Source organism: Onychomys torridus, chromosome 8 (assembly GCF_903995425.1).
Source record: "Onychomys torridus chromosome 8, mOncTor1.1, whole genome shotgun sequence".
Taxonomy (NCBI): domain Eukaryota; kingdom Metazoa; phylum Chordata; class Mammalia; order Rodentia; family Cricetidae; genus Onychomys; species Onychomys torridus.
In genome coordinates, this window is record NC_050450.1 from 96,776,734 (window position 1) to 96,795,128 (window position 18,395).

Genomic DNA, 18,395 nt, shown 5'->3' on the forward strand with positions numbered 1-18,395 from the left:
GGTATTAGGGTGAATGCTGGAAGATCAGAGAAGTAGAACAAACCACAGCTACCTCACCTCACCAGTTCCTCAGTTGATCCTGTTTCCTCAGGCTGGAAGCCTCTGAGTCCTCATCTGAATGGGTCTCAGCTGAACTGTGCTGCTCAAAGCCTAAAAACTTAACCAACCAAATGCTTAACCAGCCAAATGCTTCTCGTTTCTGGTCCTCACGCCTTATATACCTTTCTGTTTTCTACCATCACTCCCTGGAATTAAAGGCTCACTTCTTGGGATTAAAGGTGTGTGTCACCATGCCTGGATGTTTCCAATGTGGCCTTTAACTCAGAGATCCAGAGGGATTTCTGTCTCTAGAATGCTAGGATTAAAGGCGTGAGTGCCACCATTTTCTAGCCTCTGTATCTAGCAGCTGTCTGTTCTCTGACCCCAGATAAATTTATTAGGGTGCACAATATTTTTAGGAACACAATACCACCACATAACATATTCCCCAAAGCCTCCACGCCTGACACCAGCCAGGCAGGCTCCCTGCTGTATCCCCACCTATCCTGATCCAGTGGCTCCCCTGCTCTATCCCCACCTATCCTGATCCAGCTGCTCTAGCTGCCTCATTCCCTCCCTCACTTCCTACAGCTACCATGTGTGATCCACAGACTAACTCAAGCTCCTCTACCATGTGAAGACTAAATAAGAAACCTCAGACAATCCTGAAAAGTTACCATTCCTTCAAACATTTACTTTGCCTTCAGGAGCATTTAAAGTACAGATTAAACTAAGTTCAGAGTACAACAGTTCCTATTTCCAAGATCACTGGGCATGACAAACATCACATGAGCCACTTTTGGTACAGAGGCTTCAGCTCACCTGTCTTAGTTTTAAAATTCTTCCTCAGGGAAATTGATTCAGCTTGTCAAAAAAAAAGAAGAAAAAGAAAAACAGTTTCTCACAAAGCTGAGTTACCATATGGGAAAGTTACCATAATGCCAGATAAAATGTTCCCCTCTCCTCCAACATCTTAAGAGTTTCTGCTGCCAGTGTTGATTTGAAATACTTGTGCAAGATAAAGAATGAAATCACTGTGGGGTCAAGAGTCACCAATTCCCACACTCCAGACACATAGGCTGATGAACATGGAGAGTGACAATATGTAGAACTTTTTCTTCCTCTAGTTTTAAATAGTGAATTTTTTGTACCATTGAAGTCAAGAAAAAAAGCTGTCCCGGTGAGGCTCCAATGGCCCTTGCCTCCACTGATCCTCCAGAGCTTTTTGCTTTGCTGAGTCTAGAGCACAAACTCAGACATCATTAAAATATGTTTCTAGATTTCACTATATTTTTAATATTAAAGAAATGTCTTCAACTGAAAGAACAAAATGTGCCTGCTCTCTATTTGACCTTTGTTAGTTTGATGTGTTTTTAAAAGATCTGAACAATGATTTTATAAAGAAAGCACAGAGACATTCCTGAAAGACTGAGCGCAATAGTAGAAATGATCATGAAAAAGAGATTAGCTGGTGAAGCCTGTCACTCAGTGTAATGCTGAGAGCATCCCTCTCCCTGGTAATCTCCTAAGACTCTACTGCTGCTTTTGTCTAAATCAAAAGCAATACATTTGCCATTGTATTTTATGTTCATTTTTGGCTTCTTGAGGCAGTTTCCACTCTGTAGCACAGGCTAGCCTAGAACTCACTATGTAGCCCGGATGACCTTAAACTCATATTCACCTTGACCCAGTTTTCTAGTACTTGGATTACAGACAGGTGTGAGCCACCACTCCCAGCTCACATTTACCTTTTTAAAAATAAGTTCCGCCAGGCAGTGGTTCCGCCAGGCGGTGGTGACGCACGCCTTTAATCTCAGCACTCGGGAGGCAGAGGCAGGCAGATCTTTGTGAGTTCGAGGCCAGCCTGGTCTACAGAGCAAGATCCAGGAAAGGCGCAAAGCTACACAGAGAAACCCTGTCTCGAACCCCCCCCCCCAAAAAAAGTAAGTTCCTAGCAGGGCTGTGGTGGTCCCGCATTCAGGAGGCAGAGGCAGTCAGTTCTCTGTGAGTTCGAGGCCAGTCTGGTCTACAGAGTGAGTTCCAGGACAGCCAGGGCTATACAAAGAAACCCTGTCTCTAAAACCCAAAAACAAAAACAAAACAAAAAGTTCCTACTAGCTGTTTGTACTGTGTCATATTTCCAATCTAAGTTGATCAAGCCAAGTTAGTGTTCATTACTAGTTGATCTAATTTGAGAAAATATAAACATCATCCTCTCTTAAAGAAGACTCCACCTCACCTGGAGCAGGTGGTTCAAGGGGCCAGATGCTGGGGGATGTTCTGCTTCACGTGCACTCCAGCCTATAGAAGGTAAAAATGCCTCTGTGCTGGCAAAAACAATCCATAAAATTCTTTCAAACTTCAAAGAAATAATGATTTAATCTTATTTACTTCTTAAATACCATTGATCTCCAGTTAAACAGAGAACTTCCCCTTAGGGAACTCACATTTCTAGTAGAAGAAAGGAGTATGCAAATCAATCATTACAATATTCTGTGACAATGAAGTAAAAGCAGGGGCTTTAGGGGAGAGAAGACCTAGTTATTCCCAGCTCAGGTACTATCTGTTTGACTTTAGATGAAACAGTAACTTCTATAAGCCTGTTTCTTACTTAGTACATAGCTGTCAGTGTATCTTTGGGAGTTTTCAGAAGATTCCATGAAGAATAATGCCTCCATGAGAATGCAGTATGGGGCCTAGGACTTAGAAAACAATATATGCCGATCATCTTCATTATAATAGTGATAGCTGTGAGATGCTCCAAACACCAAGGCATCGGAGCAGGGGACACAGTACATGAGCATGGAGAGTTCTCCAGCTATTTGAGAGGTAGGAAAGGCATAGAGGACACAGAATAGAATGTGGAAAGGCTGGAGAAAGTAGTGCAAGACTTGCATAGAAAACATCATTGCCTGAACATGAGGCTGGAATGGTAAGTTCGGGTCATTACAACAGATCCTAGCTGAGGTATACAAGGAAGTCGTCTGTAATCTGGAGATAGAAGAAAGCATTCTGGTATTTTTACTTTAGTGTGAAGGACAAGGTGACCAGATCTACATCAGACAGGTCAGTTGAAGGAGAAAAAGAAAGATAAGGTTTCTGTCCCTATAATGGAGATCAGCACATGTCCATCCCCAGTCAGAAATCATGAGTTCCTCCATTTTCTCAGAACAAGGCCAAAGGCCTGAGCAGGAGCTTCAAAGTCCTAACTACATCTTTCCCACCTGCCCCCTCTGACCTCCCCAAGCAAGTAAAGTTCCTGAGGATGCCTGCACTGTTCCTCCACACTTCCTATCCTTCCCTCCACCAGCAGGATCACCTGAGTGAGCCCTTATCCACCTGGAAGGTGTACTTGCTCTTCAGTGCCCAAAGCAAGTATCACCTCTTGGGGGTTCATTACCCCTCTTAGGAGTCCATGATCATGTCTGTTTCAAGAAGCCTGAATGAAGCCTTTTGAAAGCATTGTGCTCCCAAACTTTTAATTGAAGGAAAATCCTCTTCCCTCTGTTGTGCAAAGGTGAATAGCCCATGCATTTAGTCAGTGAGTGTTTACAATGGTATTTTGAAGTTTTCTGCTATGAGGTTGTGAGGTCTCTATTCCATTTAGTCAAGGAGGTAAGGGGATTCGTGCACAAAATCCTCATTAGTGTTAATTGGAGATGCCTAAGTAAGTCCTGGTGCATCAGTGAGACAATGGCTGCCTTTGTATTCCTGTTTTGTGTTTTGTATAGGATACCATATCTGGCAAGACATGCCTTCTCAAACATAAGGAGATAATTGGTACTTTGAGGGAGAGGTTTAACTTATTTATAACTGTCAAGAGTTTAAATATGCAAAAAAGAAAGAGCAGTCATAGTTTGCCTCTTTTGAAAAATGCCTTCAAACCAGGTCAGAAATCTCTGACTAAATCAGATATTTTGAAGGACAGTTGACTAGCATTTAGGAGTGGACCTTTTATTGTAAGTTTTGCTTCAAAACAGGAAATACTATGTTTATTAAGGCTGATCCCATCTTAGACTCCCTTTATTTCTAGCATCACTGCTCACCAAGCTCTCCTGTCAGCAATACGCTCCTTGGTCACTCTGCTTCTTCTGTGGTGTTGACATTCATGGCATGTGAGAGACCGTCACCTGGGTTTTTGATTGGTTGGTTGGCTGGCTGGCTGATTGGCTGGCTGGCTGGGTGGCTGGTTGGTTGGTTGGTTGGTTGGTTGGTTGGTTGGTTGGTTGGTAGGTATAGGGGGGGGGGGTGTTCTGTTTTCAGTTTTTGTTTTGTTTTGTTTTGTTTGCTACTTCTCTCTGATCTTTCTGTTGCATTAACCACCCTGCCTACTCCTGTCTTCTTCTTCTCTACTCCTGTCTTCTATGAGACCCCAATCTGTGCGCTTCACTCTAGACATAGAGACCCATTCCTGATCTCTCTTGGATCCCACTTCCTCTTCACTCTCTATGGAGTCTGTGTTGTCCTTCCCCATTCAGAGAGCTCGTCCATTCTCAAAGCTTCAGCTCCCTCCTATAATTATTAGGTTTAACCTCTGGCTTTCCCCAGGACCTCTGCTCAAATACATCCTCATGAACCTCTCTCTGGCACATCTCAAGAAGGCAGAAAACTCCAAATCGATCATTTCTTCCACCTACTTCCAGGCCAACTCCATCTATCGGTCCCCTGTCCCCATAGCAGGTGCTGTCTAGGCACCACTGAGGTGTGAACTCCCCTTTCACTCTCCTCTTGCTTCTGTTCTTGAAGCCAGCTGTCACCTTCTAGTCTGGGACCTCAGAGGTGACATCTCAGGGGAGCTCCTCACCTTCTTATGTCACTGTAGCAGCTACGCCTGAAATCCTAGATTAGCCCTCTTGGGAGATATCTTCACCATATTTCTAGCTTCATCCCCTCTTCTCTTCCCCTTCCCAGTTGTAGGAGGGACAGTGTGGGGTTAGATGTTCAATTTCCTTCCTGCTTCTCATAGTTAGTTGCTCACTGTGAGCTATTTCCTTGTCTGTGATAACATCTTATCTTTCTGATTTTATGCAAAGATTTAAAAGTGATTTTTGGGTTGTTGTTGGTTTTTTTGGTTTTTGTTTGTTTGTTTGTTTGTTTTGTTTGTTTGTTTGTTTGTTTTTACAATAAGTGAAAGGGTGCTTAACATAGTATCTGGCATGTATCAGATATCTGTAAATGGGAATTTTCCTTCACTTTCTGAGCTTTTTCCTGCTTCATTAAATCTAACCCAGTTGGCATGACCTTTGCTGCCCATCACGATTTCAAGGTCCCACATATGTATTCAATCATAATTTTGTCCATTGACCCTCTTGCACATTTACTGTATGTCAAGTGCTCCAATCCTACTTCAGTGTCTTGGAACCAATAGGATTCCATGCCCCCCTCAGCCTCACTGAACACTTGCCTCAGCCCACAAGTCTTGGGGGTCCTTTACTAAAAGCCAGCTATGAACTTGAGGAGCCTCCCTCCCTGTCCTCGTTTGCTTTGGGACTTAGGTATAGAAGCTACCAGTCTCCACCAAATAGGACTGGCACCCTAAGAAGTTCAGACCCTGAAAACAGAAGTAACAGTCACCCTGCCCCTCCTCCCAAGTTTATTGTCCCCACGGCCTTTCTGAGCTGTGCCTTATAAAACAGAGATCATTGCCCTCTAGATAGACAGGACTCTCCAGGTGTACAAGCCTTCAGTGTCTACCTCCCATACTCCATGCACCAGCCTTTCTCATTCCCTCTGCAAACAGAAGTGCTCTGCAGAGCCTGGGCCTTTAAGACCAAACCAGCCTTTCTTGGAGAGAAACACAGTATGCTAGTGTTGACCTAGCAAAGGAGAAACATCAGGAACAATATTACTAGGAAGAGAAGCATGGGAAATGAGAACAGAAGGCAAGAAGTCTAGGCAGAAAAGATTTGGCAGTTTGTTCCAGAAGAAGGAGACCTGGGTCATTTCCTATCACGCTATGTAGAAAGTCTGGAAGTAGTGAAGACAAGGCCCTGTGGACAGAGCAGTGTGGATGAAACTGACTCCCGCCTGCCCGTGAATCTCCAAGATCCCTTTTGATCTCAGCAGCTCTGCAGGCCTGGGTGTTTGCCTCCAACTTTCTCAGCTTTGAAGCTGGCCTACTTATTAATAGCCACTGTGCTGATTAAGAACTGCAATTCCATGATAAAAAGAATCTGCTCTTTGTATTTAGGGAAAGCTTTTGTGATTAATTTACTTTAGACTTTCTGAGGATCCTGTCATTTTAAGATAAAGACCGACTTAACACCAGCAGTTGTGGGAACTGAGGTTTGGATTCATTGAGCAGCAAATATTTATTGAGTTTCCACCATATGCCAGGCACCATGCTAAGCCTTGGGGCTTCAGCCATCAGCAAAATTAACACAGCCTCTACCCTGTGTCACTGACAGTTCAGACAGTTCAGGGAGTAGTGAACTTTGGATAAAGAGCCAAGCTGCAAATATTTTAGGGCTTAGGAGCCATGGGGGCCCTGCCATGACTATTAAATTTTGCCATGGTCACTCAGAAATAGCCTGTGTCCCTGTAAAACTTTATTTACAAAACTGGCAAGTGGCCAGCTTGGTTTGCACACTAAAGTTTTGTTTTGGTTTCATTTTGGAGGGGTGTGTTTGAGTTTCGATTTTTATGTATTTATTAAAAAAGAGCTTCTATATATAGGCCAGGCTGACCTCGAAGTCTAGTGATCTTGTCTCAGTCTCTCCAGGCTGCAATTACAGGCATACACTACCACACTTGTGAACTTGCAGCCTGAGGTACACGGACCTTTGGTCTAATGGATGCAACAACACATGAATGCAAGTTAGTATTTGCTTTCTCTGCGTTGTTTTGATCTAGACTGTTATGATCACAGCTGACAAAAGCTAGGAAATCTCAGAAAAGGCTAACTTTGGGGATAGTCTATTAAGGGCCCAGTTTCTCTCTCTGGTTCTCAGCTCTTCTTCCCCTGGAGTGGCTTTACTGTCTCTCTATTTCCACTCCACTACAGCAAGACAGCAGTAACATTAATGATGTCCCCTGGGGAAAAGTCCAGTGGATGAGATCAGAGAGCTGATGTCTTATGATGCTCATGAGTCTGGGTGCCTGGACTTGGATCATGTGCCCAGGCCTTAATCAGTCATTGGTAACATCATGAGTGACTCGGGTCCTGTCACACTCTTCACCACCCCAACCTTGGGTGGGATGGGGAAAGATGTGTTCCAGTTACCAGAGGGCTGACGGTAAGTGTGGGATGACACAGTGAGCATAGCATCCATCAGGGTGCCACACCCATGTATCCATCAGGGGTGCCACACCCATGTATCTATCAGGGATGCCACACCCATGTATCTATCAGGGGTGCCACACCCATGTATCTATCAGGGGTGCCACACCCATGTATCTATCAGGGATGCCACACCCATGTATCAGGGATGCCACACCCATGTATCAGGGATGCCACTAAGCCTTCCTCTCTCCATCAAGAAGCGAAGTGTACAGCTTCTATGCAAATGCCCCAAATTTCAGTATTCATGTGTTCTATTTCCCAGTGCAGCCACAGTGTTTGTTATGTATTTGAGTCTTTTGCTCACGGCTGACTTGAGCAGTTACTAGTCATTTTCTCTTTGAGTATCTTGCAGCTTTCCCATTCTCCTAAGTGTGTTAGCATTCTAAGTAGTCTCAGCAGACCTCTCCTTTCTGTTTCATGTCAGGGAGTCATTTGATCCCCAAAGCTGGACTTAGAGCATCGAACAGGAATCAAAGCACTGGTCCGAATGAGTTTGTTTCTTTGAAGCCATCATCCTCTCCACAGGACCAAAACACTGAAAAAGTCCCATTTCCCCAGACCCCACCATGCCACCTTGTAAACAATGGACGGTAGCAACTGCTCAGCTGTCCCGCCACCCACTTGCCTGGTCCACTCAGGGCCCCTTCATTCCCTCCTGCTAGAAACCGGTCCATCTGCACAGGCACAGGAGGACTTCCAGCAAGCTGCACTCTTAGGCTGGGAGATAACCCTTTAAACAAAGAGCCAATAGGAGCCCCGACTGAAGAAAGAGGGATTAATATTTAAAGGTTGTTAAGTAAGTTATGGCTACTTTACATTTTCACTTTATATTTGGGATTCAAACTGTACAAGCTGTGCTGTAGAAAAAGCACCCTTCCTAAAATGGATCTTCCTTGGCAGTTGCTGTGGCAACACAGAACACCTTAACCCTGATAATGATGACATTTCTTAGAAGGCAGTGCATTTCTCAGCTGCACTGCAGATTTTTTTTTTTTTTTTTTTTTTTTTTTGGCATCATCTTTTACCACTGTTCCTTTCATTTTTATTCTTCAAACCAGAAAGTCAGGCATGTAAGTTCTAAGTTCTCACTCCTCTAAAGTGCCAATGCAGAAAGTTTTTGCTATGCATAGTCAAAGGCCCTATGTGTTTCTGTTTATATTATCCCCAATAGCAACTAGCTAACTTCCTTCCTGAGTCCTGCATCTACCTGTGTTCTCTAGCCTGTCCTTCAAAATGCTAGAGAAGCCCACCTACCATAGTGCTCACCCATGACCCACCCACCACAGTGCTCACCCATGACCCACCCACCACAGTGCTCACCCATGACCCACCTACCACAGTGCTCACCCATGACCCCACCTACCACAGTGCTCACCTATGACCCACCCACCACAGTGCTCACCCATGACCCCACCCACCACAGTGCTCACCTATGACCCACCCACCACAGTGCTCACCTATGCTCCCACTCTTTAAAAGAGCAACATATACCATGAGCCCAACTCTCCTCCTCTTCTCCTCTCTTCTTTCTTATCACTAGAATCCATGCACCTGACAAACTCCATTTGCTTTACAGACTTCTGATAAGCTAAGCATTAGACGGCCATGTTCTGAGCAAACAGTCCACAGTGACCAGAATCATCACTTAATCTCCCTTAACCTCCCCTATGTTTCTAGTTGGTAGAGATCCAGAGATTGGGTTTTAAGCTGACATCCTTTAGGCAAAGACCTGAGACAATCTATCTGTATGAACTGAATGCCTGCTTACACACACACCCCAAATCATGTGGTGAGCCCTCAGGCCCCAGTGAATTTGTAGATGGGACCTTTGGGAGCTAATTAAGTCAGGATGAGGGCCTATGTTATAAGAAGAGGAAGAGACCAAGCTCATTGTCTGTATGCACACAGCAAGGAAAGGCATGCACAAATATCACCAGGGGAACCCTCACCAGGCACTGGGCCATGTAGCCTCTAACCTTGGATTTCCAGCCCCTGCAACAAGCTTCCCTGTCATTAACCTAGAACAGGAAGCCTCAGGATCCAGATGTGTAGATGGATGCAAAACCGCACCAGGTAAGAAAGAATCTAGAGCAGCAGACATGGCTCGGGGGTAAAAGTATTAGCAACACAACTGGTGGTCAGTGCTCAACCCCTTACTCACGTTTTGAAAACAAAAAGCCTACAGAAGTGGTGCACATCTGTAATCACAGCACTCCTACTTTAAGATGGGAGACAGAGCAGGAGCTCACAGACCAGCTAGCTAGCCTGGGGTACACAGCACAGCAGCAAACACAATATAGACCGCCTCACCAGCAGTGGAGGAAGAACTCTTGAGGGCTGTCCTCTGAACTCCATGTAGGTGCCATGGCACCCACATGCAAGCAGATACATATACTAGATAACTTTTTATAAAATTTAAAAATTGAAGATAGAAAGTAAAAATTAGTTTATGAAAAAAGAAGGAAAGACAAGACATAACGGCCTGTGTCGGGGAAGAGCACAGGGCACTTGACAGACTAAAAGAACGCAAGTGAGACAGGTGGTCAGAAGCCAGGCTTGGGTACCAGTGGGAGGTAGAGGGGCCACAGGCACAAGGCCTTCTCGGTAACAGAGAGGATCTGAATTTTGACTCTGTTTGAAAAACAAACCCAAATACTGCAGTGACAGATGAGTACATTCCAGACTAAATGGGACCAGTGGTGACAGAGGTTCAAGATGCTGTCAATGGAATTCCTGCCCCCCTTTCTCCTCTGCTGAGCTTCAGTGTATCAGTAAACTCTAGTTGGGGACAGTCTTGGTCTTCACAGTCCTTTATAAAAATGCTGGTGTCATGCCTTTGTAGGAGGACCAGGCTGTTGCAGTGGGGTCAGATGTTAGCCATGTCATATACACCTCACTTCTGCTCGGCTTCCCACGGAGCATTCTTCCTTACCAAATGCCATTGTTATGATGCTCTGGGTTCCCCAATGGGACTTTGATAGAGAAAATCAGATGCAGGAAAGTGGAAAGGTGAGTAATCACAGTGGACTGAGGGAAGCTAGACTCTTATTAGATGAGATGTGGCTGAGGAATGCAGAACAGACCATTATACATGGTGCTTTTGGAAAGTGGTGGGTGTGGAGGGTAAGATGGACATGAGCCTGGCAGCCCTGGAAATTCCCTTCCAGAGTTCTTAAACCAAAACACCCTTCAAATGCTTTGGTGTTTAGTAAATTTACTCACTGGTATAATGGGATACTGTATACTAATGATTTTAATCATTTTTTGATTTTTATTTATGGGGGGGGGCAGTGCACACCACAACACACATGTGGAGATTGGAGGACAATTTTCTGGAAGTCTGTTCTCTCTGCTATATGAGGCCATAAGGATCGTCTTGGGCCATCAGACTTGGTGGCAAACACCTTTACCCTTCACACACTGAGCCATCTCACTAACCCACACTATATAATTAAATGGTAATATTTTACAGTAAAGCTCCATGTCCCAGTTTTACTCTTTCATCCAAGAAGTGTGTGTCCACCAGGCCCTTTGATTAGGTTAGTTCTGCCTCCTCTTGCTTCTCAGTTTGCTGTCAGTCTAGTGTACCCCATAGTGAACACCAAAAGAAATGTCAGGAGGCATTTCAAAGGAGAGTGGCAAAGTCACCGTTAATGTCTCATGGTTGGTCTATGGGTGGAGGTTATCTCTCTCCTTATTTCACATCAAATGCATTGTGGTGTTTAGCTTTAGTTCTAAACTTGACACAACTTAGAATCACCTGAGAACAGACTCTCAAGGAAGGATTGCCTAGATCAGTTGGTCTGTGGACATGTCTGTGGGGGACTGTCTAAAGTTAAACGATGTGGACAGAACCAGCCCACTGTGGGTGGCACCATTCCCTAAACACAAGTTCTTGACTGCACAAGAGTGGAGAAAGTGAGCTGAGCACAAGCAAGCAAGAGAACACACATGCACTCTTTCTCTCTGCCCTTGACTGTGGATGTGCTGTACTGGCTATTTGTTTTTGAAGTTCCTGCCACCCTCACCTTCTTCAGTGGACTAGACCCTTGAACTGTGAGCTAAGATAAACCCTTTCTACCCTAAGTTGTTAGATGGGGAGGTGGGGGAGTGTAGTGTGTTGTTTGTTGGTTTATGAGATCAGAGATTTTATCACAGCAACAGAAATGAACGAGAACACACTTCCTGGGTCAGAGACAGAGTGTTGATGAAATTATTAAGGTCACTCCACGTAGTTAAAAGGGAGGTTTATTTTGTGGGGTAACTTACAAGTGAAAGCATAGGTAACAGGGTCTGGGAAAGGTGTAGTGCAGTCTGGCGGTGTTCTCTGGAGAACCCTGCTTGGTTTACCTCCAGTGTCGAGGGTCTAAGAACCAAGAGAGCTGGAGTATCTGGATCTCGGGTATTCAGGGTCCTCTCTCAGCCCTGCCTTGTAGGCGTGACAGTTACCGAAGCCTCAGTGGGGGTTGGAACTTCCAGATCAAAGCTGGAATGGCTACCCACTACAATGGAGGTATGTCTCATCCATAGTTTAGCTGTACTAGAGAAGTGCTATGTTGCAAACAAATGGAAGAAGACTCAGAACAGATGGAAGGGTTGTGTGCAGGACAGGAATGTGGAAAGGTAGTGAAAAGGCCACTACACTGCCAGGAAAAGGATCCAGAAGGCACTGCCTACCTGCACTCCCTGGGCAAGTCCAGTGGTGACAAGCTGGATGAGTAGCAGCTTCCTCCCAGACAGTTAGTGGCCAATAGTGCTTATTCTGATGGTCCAGTAGTGGCTGGCTGAATCAGGAGCACCTCTCGGGGTGCTTTTTTGCCGTAACCAATTATCAGAGGTTCAAAGGATTAGACTCCATAATGGTAACATTAGCTTAGTTTACTTTGTCCTTTGTTTCAATTAAACAGCCAAGGGAGTGTCAACAGGAAACAGATTCTGTTCTACATCAGACAACTTTGCCTCAGTTCCTACTGTGTAAGAGAGGGAGTCATGGCCCCTGTATATCCCTTACCCAAACCAGCCTTGGTCAGCCTTTATCATCCCTTTGCTTGGCAAGACTTCCCCAAGATGTTAGGATGCTCTGTTTTCCTTGGGAAACATATGGGGGAGTGGAGGGGAGGAGATGATTCAATGGTTCAGAGCACTTGGCTGCTCTTCCGGAGGTTCCCAGCACCCACATATTAACTCATAAGCAATCTGTACCTCTGGTTCCAGAGGATCTGATGCCCTCTTCTGGCCTCCTTAGGCACTGCATGCACATGGGGCACAGACACACATGGAGGCAAACACTCAGACTCTATTTTATTAATAGAAATTAATAAAATATTTTTTAAAGGAAAAAGAAAGAAAAATAATCATACAGGGTAGAGCAGCAACAGCAAGGGTCCTTTTGCCTGTGATACATACTTACTGATACATAGATACGTACTTCACTGAGTGGGCTTGAAAATGTGTGGTTTGGGGGGAATTTATAAATCTCTTGTTTTAGATTAAGAAGTGCAGTGCATTTATATAGATTTTTGTCCTGTGATTAAATCTTCAGTTAAAATTTTTAAGCAATGGGAAAGTAAGAGGATTATTGAGAGCCAAATGTGGTCCTATAAAGATTGCTCAGTGGTTAGAGCACTGGCTGCTCTTACAGAAGCCCTCCATTTAGTTCCCAGCACCCACATAGCGGCTCACAGCCACCTGTAACTCCAGTTCTAAGAGATATCATGCTCTAGCACAGTTGCCATGGGTTTTAAGTAAGTAATGAATTTAATCACTATAACACACTTCTTCAACTTAGTTCAGTTTAGTGGAAGAAGAATTAGGATTTACAAGGTGGTGATTTTAAATTAATCCCAGCAATCTACAGGCCTGCCCTGCCCACCCGAGTTCAGTTGTGTTACACATTTCCCTGTTCCTGTTTGCAGTTGTTTAATGAATTGTGTATGTAATACAGTGCAATTCAGTTAACTCGCACATAATGCATATAGTCAATCTTTAAAGGAATTCTGTTGCATCTTACATTACAAGGAACACAGCTGTAGCAAGCCACTGCTATTTGTCCAGGCACATTCATATGACATGCATGGAAGTATCCAAAGGTGTCACTTCCACTACCTTCACTTACCCTTTGGATCTCAGAGACAGATATAGCCACCAAAATGTCCAGTGAGAGTGCACACCACCTGTCCTCATGTTAGACACAGCTGTGCAGATACCCCAGAATTAGTCCTCATCGCCACCTGAATCCCACCAAGCACTCCAGTAGTCTGCAAGTGTCAGTCAAGCCAAAGGCATGCTATGAGTTGTCTCCAACCATAGTCAGTCCCTTTTGGAATCTGCATCCTGGTGCAGAAAAGGCCTCGGAGTTGACACAGTGGCCAACCCTGTAAGCAGGAATGAAAGAATGAAATTTACTTAATATTAATACGATGCTGAAAGTTGTGTTAACAGGGATTTTCTTTGTTTAAGATTTATTTACTTGTATATATATGTGAGTGTTTTGCTTCGTGCTATTTGCCTCCCTGGTATTTGCGGAAGTCAGAAGAGGGTGTCAGATCCACTGTAACTAGAGTTACAGGCAGTTGTGAATTGTCACTTTAATGCTGGGAAGTGAATCCTGGTTCAGAGCAAGAGTAGCAAGCTGAGTAACCTCTCCAGCCCCTGTGAACAAGAAGTTGTTCCAGGGACCATCTGTGCCAGAATCATGTGCGCAGGCTGAATAACTTATCAGCGTGTATAACTCTTCATTTTTATGTCATTTATTGTATGCTTTCTGACAATAAATATAGAAAACTGCTTGTGGATGAAGATGTTTTTCTAAGATTTCTTAAATCCAAAGCAGGCATTTCTGGGGTATAAAAATTGTGTTGTTGTTGTTTTTGTTTGTTTGTTTTTCATTTTAGATAACGTACATACGACAAGAATATGAAACCAAATTCAAAGGGTTAATGCCTGCATCTCTAAGACAAGAACTCGAGGACACCATTTCCTCCCTGAAGTCACAGGTAACTCCTAGAGCTGGGGAATACTCTAAGACATAGGTGTGGTGTAGGTGGGACATGCATTCTGAAGAGAAGCTTACAAATAGCCTGATTCTGCCTCACTCCAGAATCACTGTGAGCCCCACACTGACCCATCATCAGCATGGACGGGTTACTCCCCTGAAACTGGGTCAGTCATGGCAGCTTTGATTGATTCACAGTCCAGCGCAATTTCACCCTTTCTTCTTAGTTCGGGGTCCAAAATGCCATTCTGCAATGCATTGCTGGTTCCTTGCCTATGCTAAAGTATGGGGGAACAAAAGCATCATTAATTTAGAAGCATTTTTTTTTCTGGTATATTTTATATTGTTTTCAAAGGTATATATTTTAAGTCCAAAGCAAAATAATGTTAAGATATTCAAACAATTAGATTTGATGTTTCTTATTAAAGTGTGTGATTCCTAAAATGTAAGGTGAGAGGTGAACACTTGGGAAACTGAGGCAGGAGGATTACAAAATCAGGGCCAGTCTGAATTACATAGCAAAATCCTTTCTCAAAACAAACAAAAAATTACCCAGCAGACTTCTGTATTAAGTGTTGTTTTAAGGGGTTTTGGTTTGGGTGGAGTTTGAGATGGGCTTTGACCCTGTAGCCCTGGCTGTCCTAGAACTCACTCTGTAGACCAGGCTCACCTCAAACTGTCTCTCCTTCCTCAGTACTGGGATTAAAGGTGTGTACCATCATGTATTGAGCATTTTATGCATTGTCAGCCTATGAGGATTTGTGTGTGTGTGTGTGTGTGTGTGTGTGTGTGTTTGGGGGTGTTTGTTCGTTTGTTTGGGAGGGTGTTTGGTTGTTGTTGTTGTTGCTGTTGTTTTAGAAAATGTCTCTACATAGTTATGGCTGTCCTGGAACTCACTAGACCAGGCTGGTCTTGAACGCACAGAGATCTGCCTGCCTCTGCCTTCTGAGTGCTGGGATTAAAGGAATACGCCACCACACCAGACTACCTATGAGTTTTTAACTCCTACAGGAGGAATCTGTATAGTCTTATTTCCAACACACTGGGAAACTAAAGATATATGAATTCCTGTAATGGTTCCACTAGGAAAGGGTTTCTACACTCTGAATGCTAAGAACTGTACCTGATACATAGTAGGTACTAGTTAAATAATAAAATAACCAATGTAGTTTGATAATACTAATATGGGGTATTTGTAATATGTAAAATGACTATGTGAAGCCAACATGATGATGTATACACCTTTAATCCCAACACATGGAAGGCAGAGGCAGGTGGATCTCTGTGAGTTCAAAGCCAGTTTGGTTTATATAGCAAATTCCTGGCCACCCAGGGCTACAGTGATGGGGGTGGTGCAGGGAGATTGTGACGTTTGCTCAGGTCAGACTGGCCTAGAACTCAGTTGGAAATGTAGGCTGGCCTCCAACTCCTGACAGTCCTGCCTCAGCCTCCCCTGTCTTGAGCCATCATGCCAGCATAAAGCAGATTTTAGCTGATTCTCTCATATTTCCCTCAGTGAGAAGGCTAAAGTGAAGGGTCCTTTCCCTGTCCTCTTCCTGCTGTTCCCTGCTGCCTTTGGAAGCTACTAATAGGTTCTGCCCTGCTTGCCTGTGCATATGCAAACAAATGATGGAAGAGAGCATAGTACCAGGGATGCGCAGCTTTTCTTTCTGTGAAAAGCACTCAGAGGTGTGGTTTGCCCATCAGCTTCACGGAGGAGTGCCCCTGGGGTCAGCTATGAGGGCCTGATGCGTTCAGAGGAGATTCTTATTTTGGAGGCACATGGAGACAGGGAGAGATCCAGTGCCCACCTGCATGGCTTCTGTTATCGTTCATACCATTCTACTGTAAGAAAAGCCACTTCGACCTCCTGGAACTGATGTTGACCCAGAGAGAGCGCTGCCAGCTGCATGAGGGCCTCGGAGTTGGCAGCTGTGCGTAGGAGTCACAGGCCTCAGAGCGAGCAGATTTCGTTTGAAAGCACAGGTGCCTGTGTTTTTGAGAATTGTTGGAATTCCAGTCCGTGGCAATGCAGGGTGGGGGAGGGAAGTTAGAGCAGTGTGATCCTTGCATCTGTCAAAATGATCAGTTGTCCTGTGGGTCACTTGAGCAATTGGCTAAAATGAAGAGCAGGGTGCTATTACAAATAAGCAAGTCCGGGGACCACTTTGATGCACACCCATTGGGGCAGCCTGTGCTTTCTCTCTTTCAAGCACATTTTTGGTTCCGCCAGCTGTACTCTTGCATAACTATGCCTCAGAACCAGCCGTTGCCATGGTTTCAGCTCAGACCAAAGAAGCAAGAGTAAACAATTCTGAGTAGATCAAATGCCACTGACTCTTGATTACATTAAATCATAGTATAAGCTGTCCCCAAACTGTTTTTTATGTGGTTGGATAAGGTGTTTTCAATCAATGCCTGATATATAGGTGTCATTGATCCATAGCCATTTATACTTTAAAGAAGTCAAATGTACTATAAAGACCTCCTTGAAGAAGTCATGCTGGACAACAGTCTTCTAACACCCGGCCCTCCACTCCATGGTGGTACCTACTGTGGGGTCTGTTCTGGGCATTTACTCTGAGCCATAGCTCACCACACTTCTCCCTCTGGGAGGCAGCTGTCATGAACCCCATTTCACAGATGACACAGAAGAGCTGAGTAACCAACCTTCCTAGAGCCTTAGAGACCAAGCCCGGGATGGAACTCAAGTTGGCCCCACTCCAGGCAATCCCCAGGATGGATTTAAGGTTTCCAGAAAGCAGTCATTTTCTGTTCATTCACTCGTTCGCTCATTAAACAGCTAGTGCATAGCAGCTACATGTCCAGCCCTGTCAAAGAAACTGGGGACTCGGAGATAGACAGAGTCACCCGTCTCCAGAGAAGGACATGAAAACATAACCACAAGGCGGTGTGAGAAGGCAGAGAGCAGTGATGCAGAGGAAGGACCGCTGGCCTGGGACAGGACTAGGTGGTGGGAGCAGTTGGGGATCAATGGGAGGGCTGAGGTTTGAACCAGCCATGGAAGACAAGTAGGAGACTTTTAGTCAAGTGTTCCAAAATAAAAAATGGCCCTAGCCGAAGGGTCACAGAGTGACCAACCTGGTGTAAGGTGGCCGTGGTGGGAAGGTCGTGAGGAGAAAGGGAGCCACAAAGGTAGAATGGCACCAGGTCAAGATGGCCCTGGGATAGTTTGTAGTTGGTTCTGTGGCCTTTGATGGATTTTTGGTAGGGACAGGATATGACCAGATGTAGGAAAATGCATTATTAATATTCACTTCCTCTGAGTTTTTCCCAGGGAATTATTTAAGTAAAATTCTAACATACTGTGTGTGCGGTATTGGCATATGCACCTCACACAAGTTGTCTTTCTAGGTCAACTTTCTGCAAAAGAGAGCATCCATTCTTCAAGAAGAACTGACCACCTACCAAGGCAGAAGGTATGATCAGTGAATGAAATAAACACCTTCCAATTAATGTACCCCTGGAGTCTTTTAGCTTGACATGCAAATCTTCACTGAAATGTCTAGACACAAGATAAGTCTTGAAAGAAAGACATTTTAATGAACAGCTTGTCTTTGAGAAGTCACCCACCTCTTTAATCACAGGGCTTAGATTCATCAGAACAAGATTCAGGAATCTCAGGGTGTGGCAAGTAGGGACCTCACCTGGGCAGTCAGGCAAGGTGTGGTATTGAAGCCCAGCTGTGGACTGAAGGAGACACCATCTTCCTTTAAGACTGTGCATGATGCAATTTTCTGTGATGGCTCACATCTTCAAAGTCCCTATCCCTGGGGGTTTGGCACTGTTCTCCAGACCAGAATAAGTCAATGGCTTTGTGATGTTAAACATTCACAGAGATGGAGTGTCCTGGTGTGCAGGGCTGTGGGATGCAGGAGATCTTCTTAAAGGTTCCCAGTGATATCACCAACCAAGGCAATGTTTACTAATGGTCCAGGTCAGTCAGGCAACTTTGCTTTTAAGTGCAGTCACAGGCTGGGCTGCTTACTTGGCATCAAAATAAAAGGAATGAGCTCGTGAATCATTTACTTTTCAAAAGATTCTGTGTGCCTGATGATG

The 18,395-nt window shown here is 44.5% G+C and overlaps 1 protein-coding gene across 1 annotated transcript in view; it reads left to right on the forward strand.

The window, feature by feature from the left end:
- Positions 1 to 18,395, forward strand: part of Cep112 (centrosomal protein 112) — a 385,003-nt gene that overhangs the window by 365,725 nt on the left and 883 nt on the right. The window contains exons 26-27 of the mRNA XM_036195322.1: positions 14,215 to 14,316; positions 17,691 to 17,755. Coding sequence (XP_036051215.1) covers positions 14,215 to 14,316; positions 17,691 to 17,755 — 167 coding nt within the window. The remainder of the gene's footprint in view (positions 1 to 14,214; positions 14,317 to 17,690; positions 17,756 to 18,395) is intronic.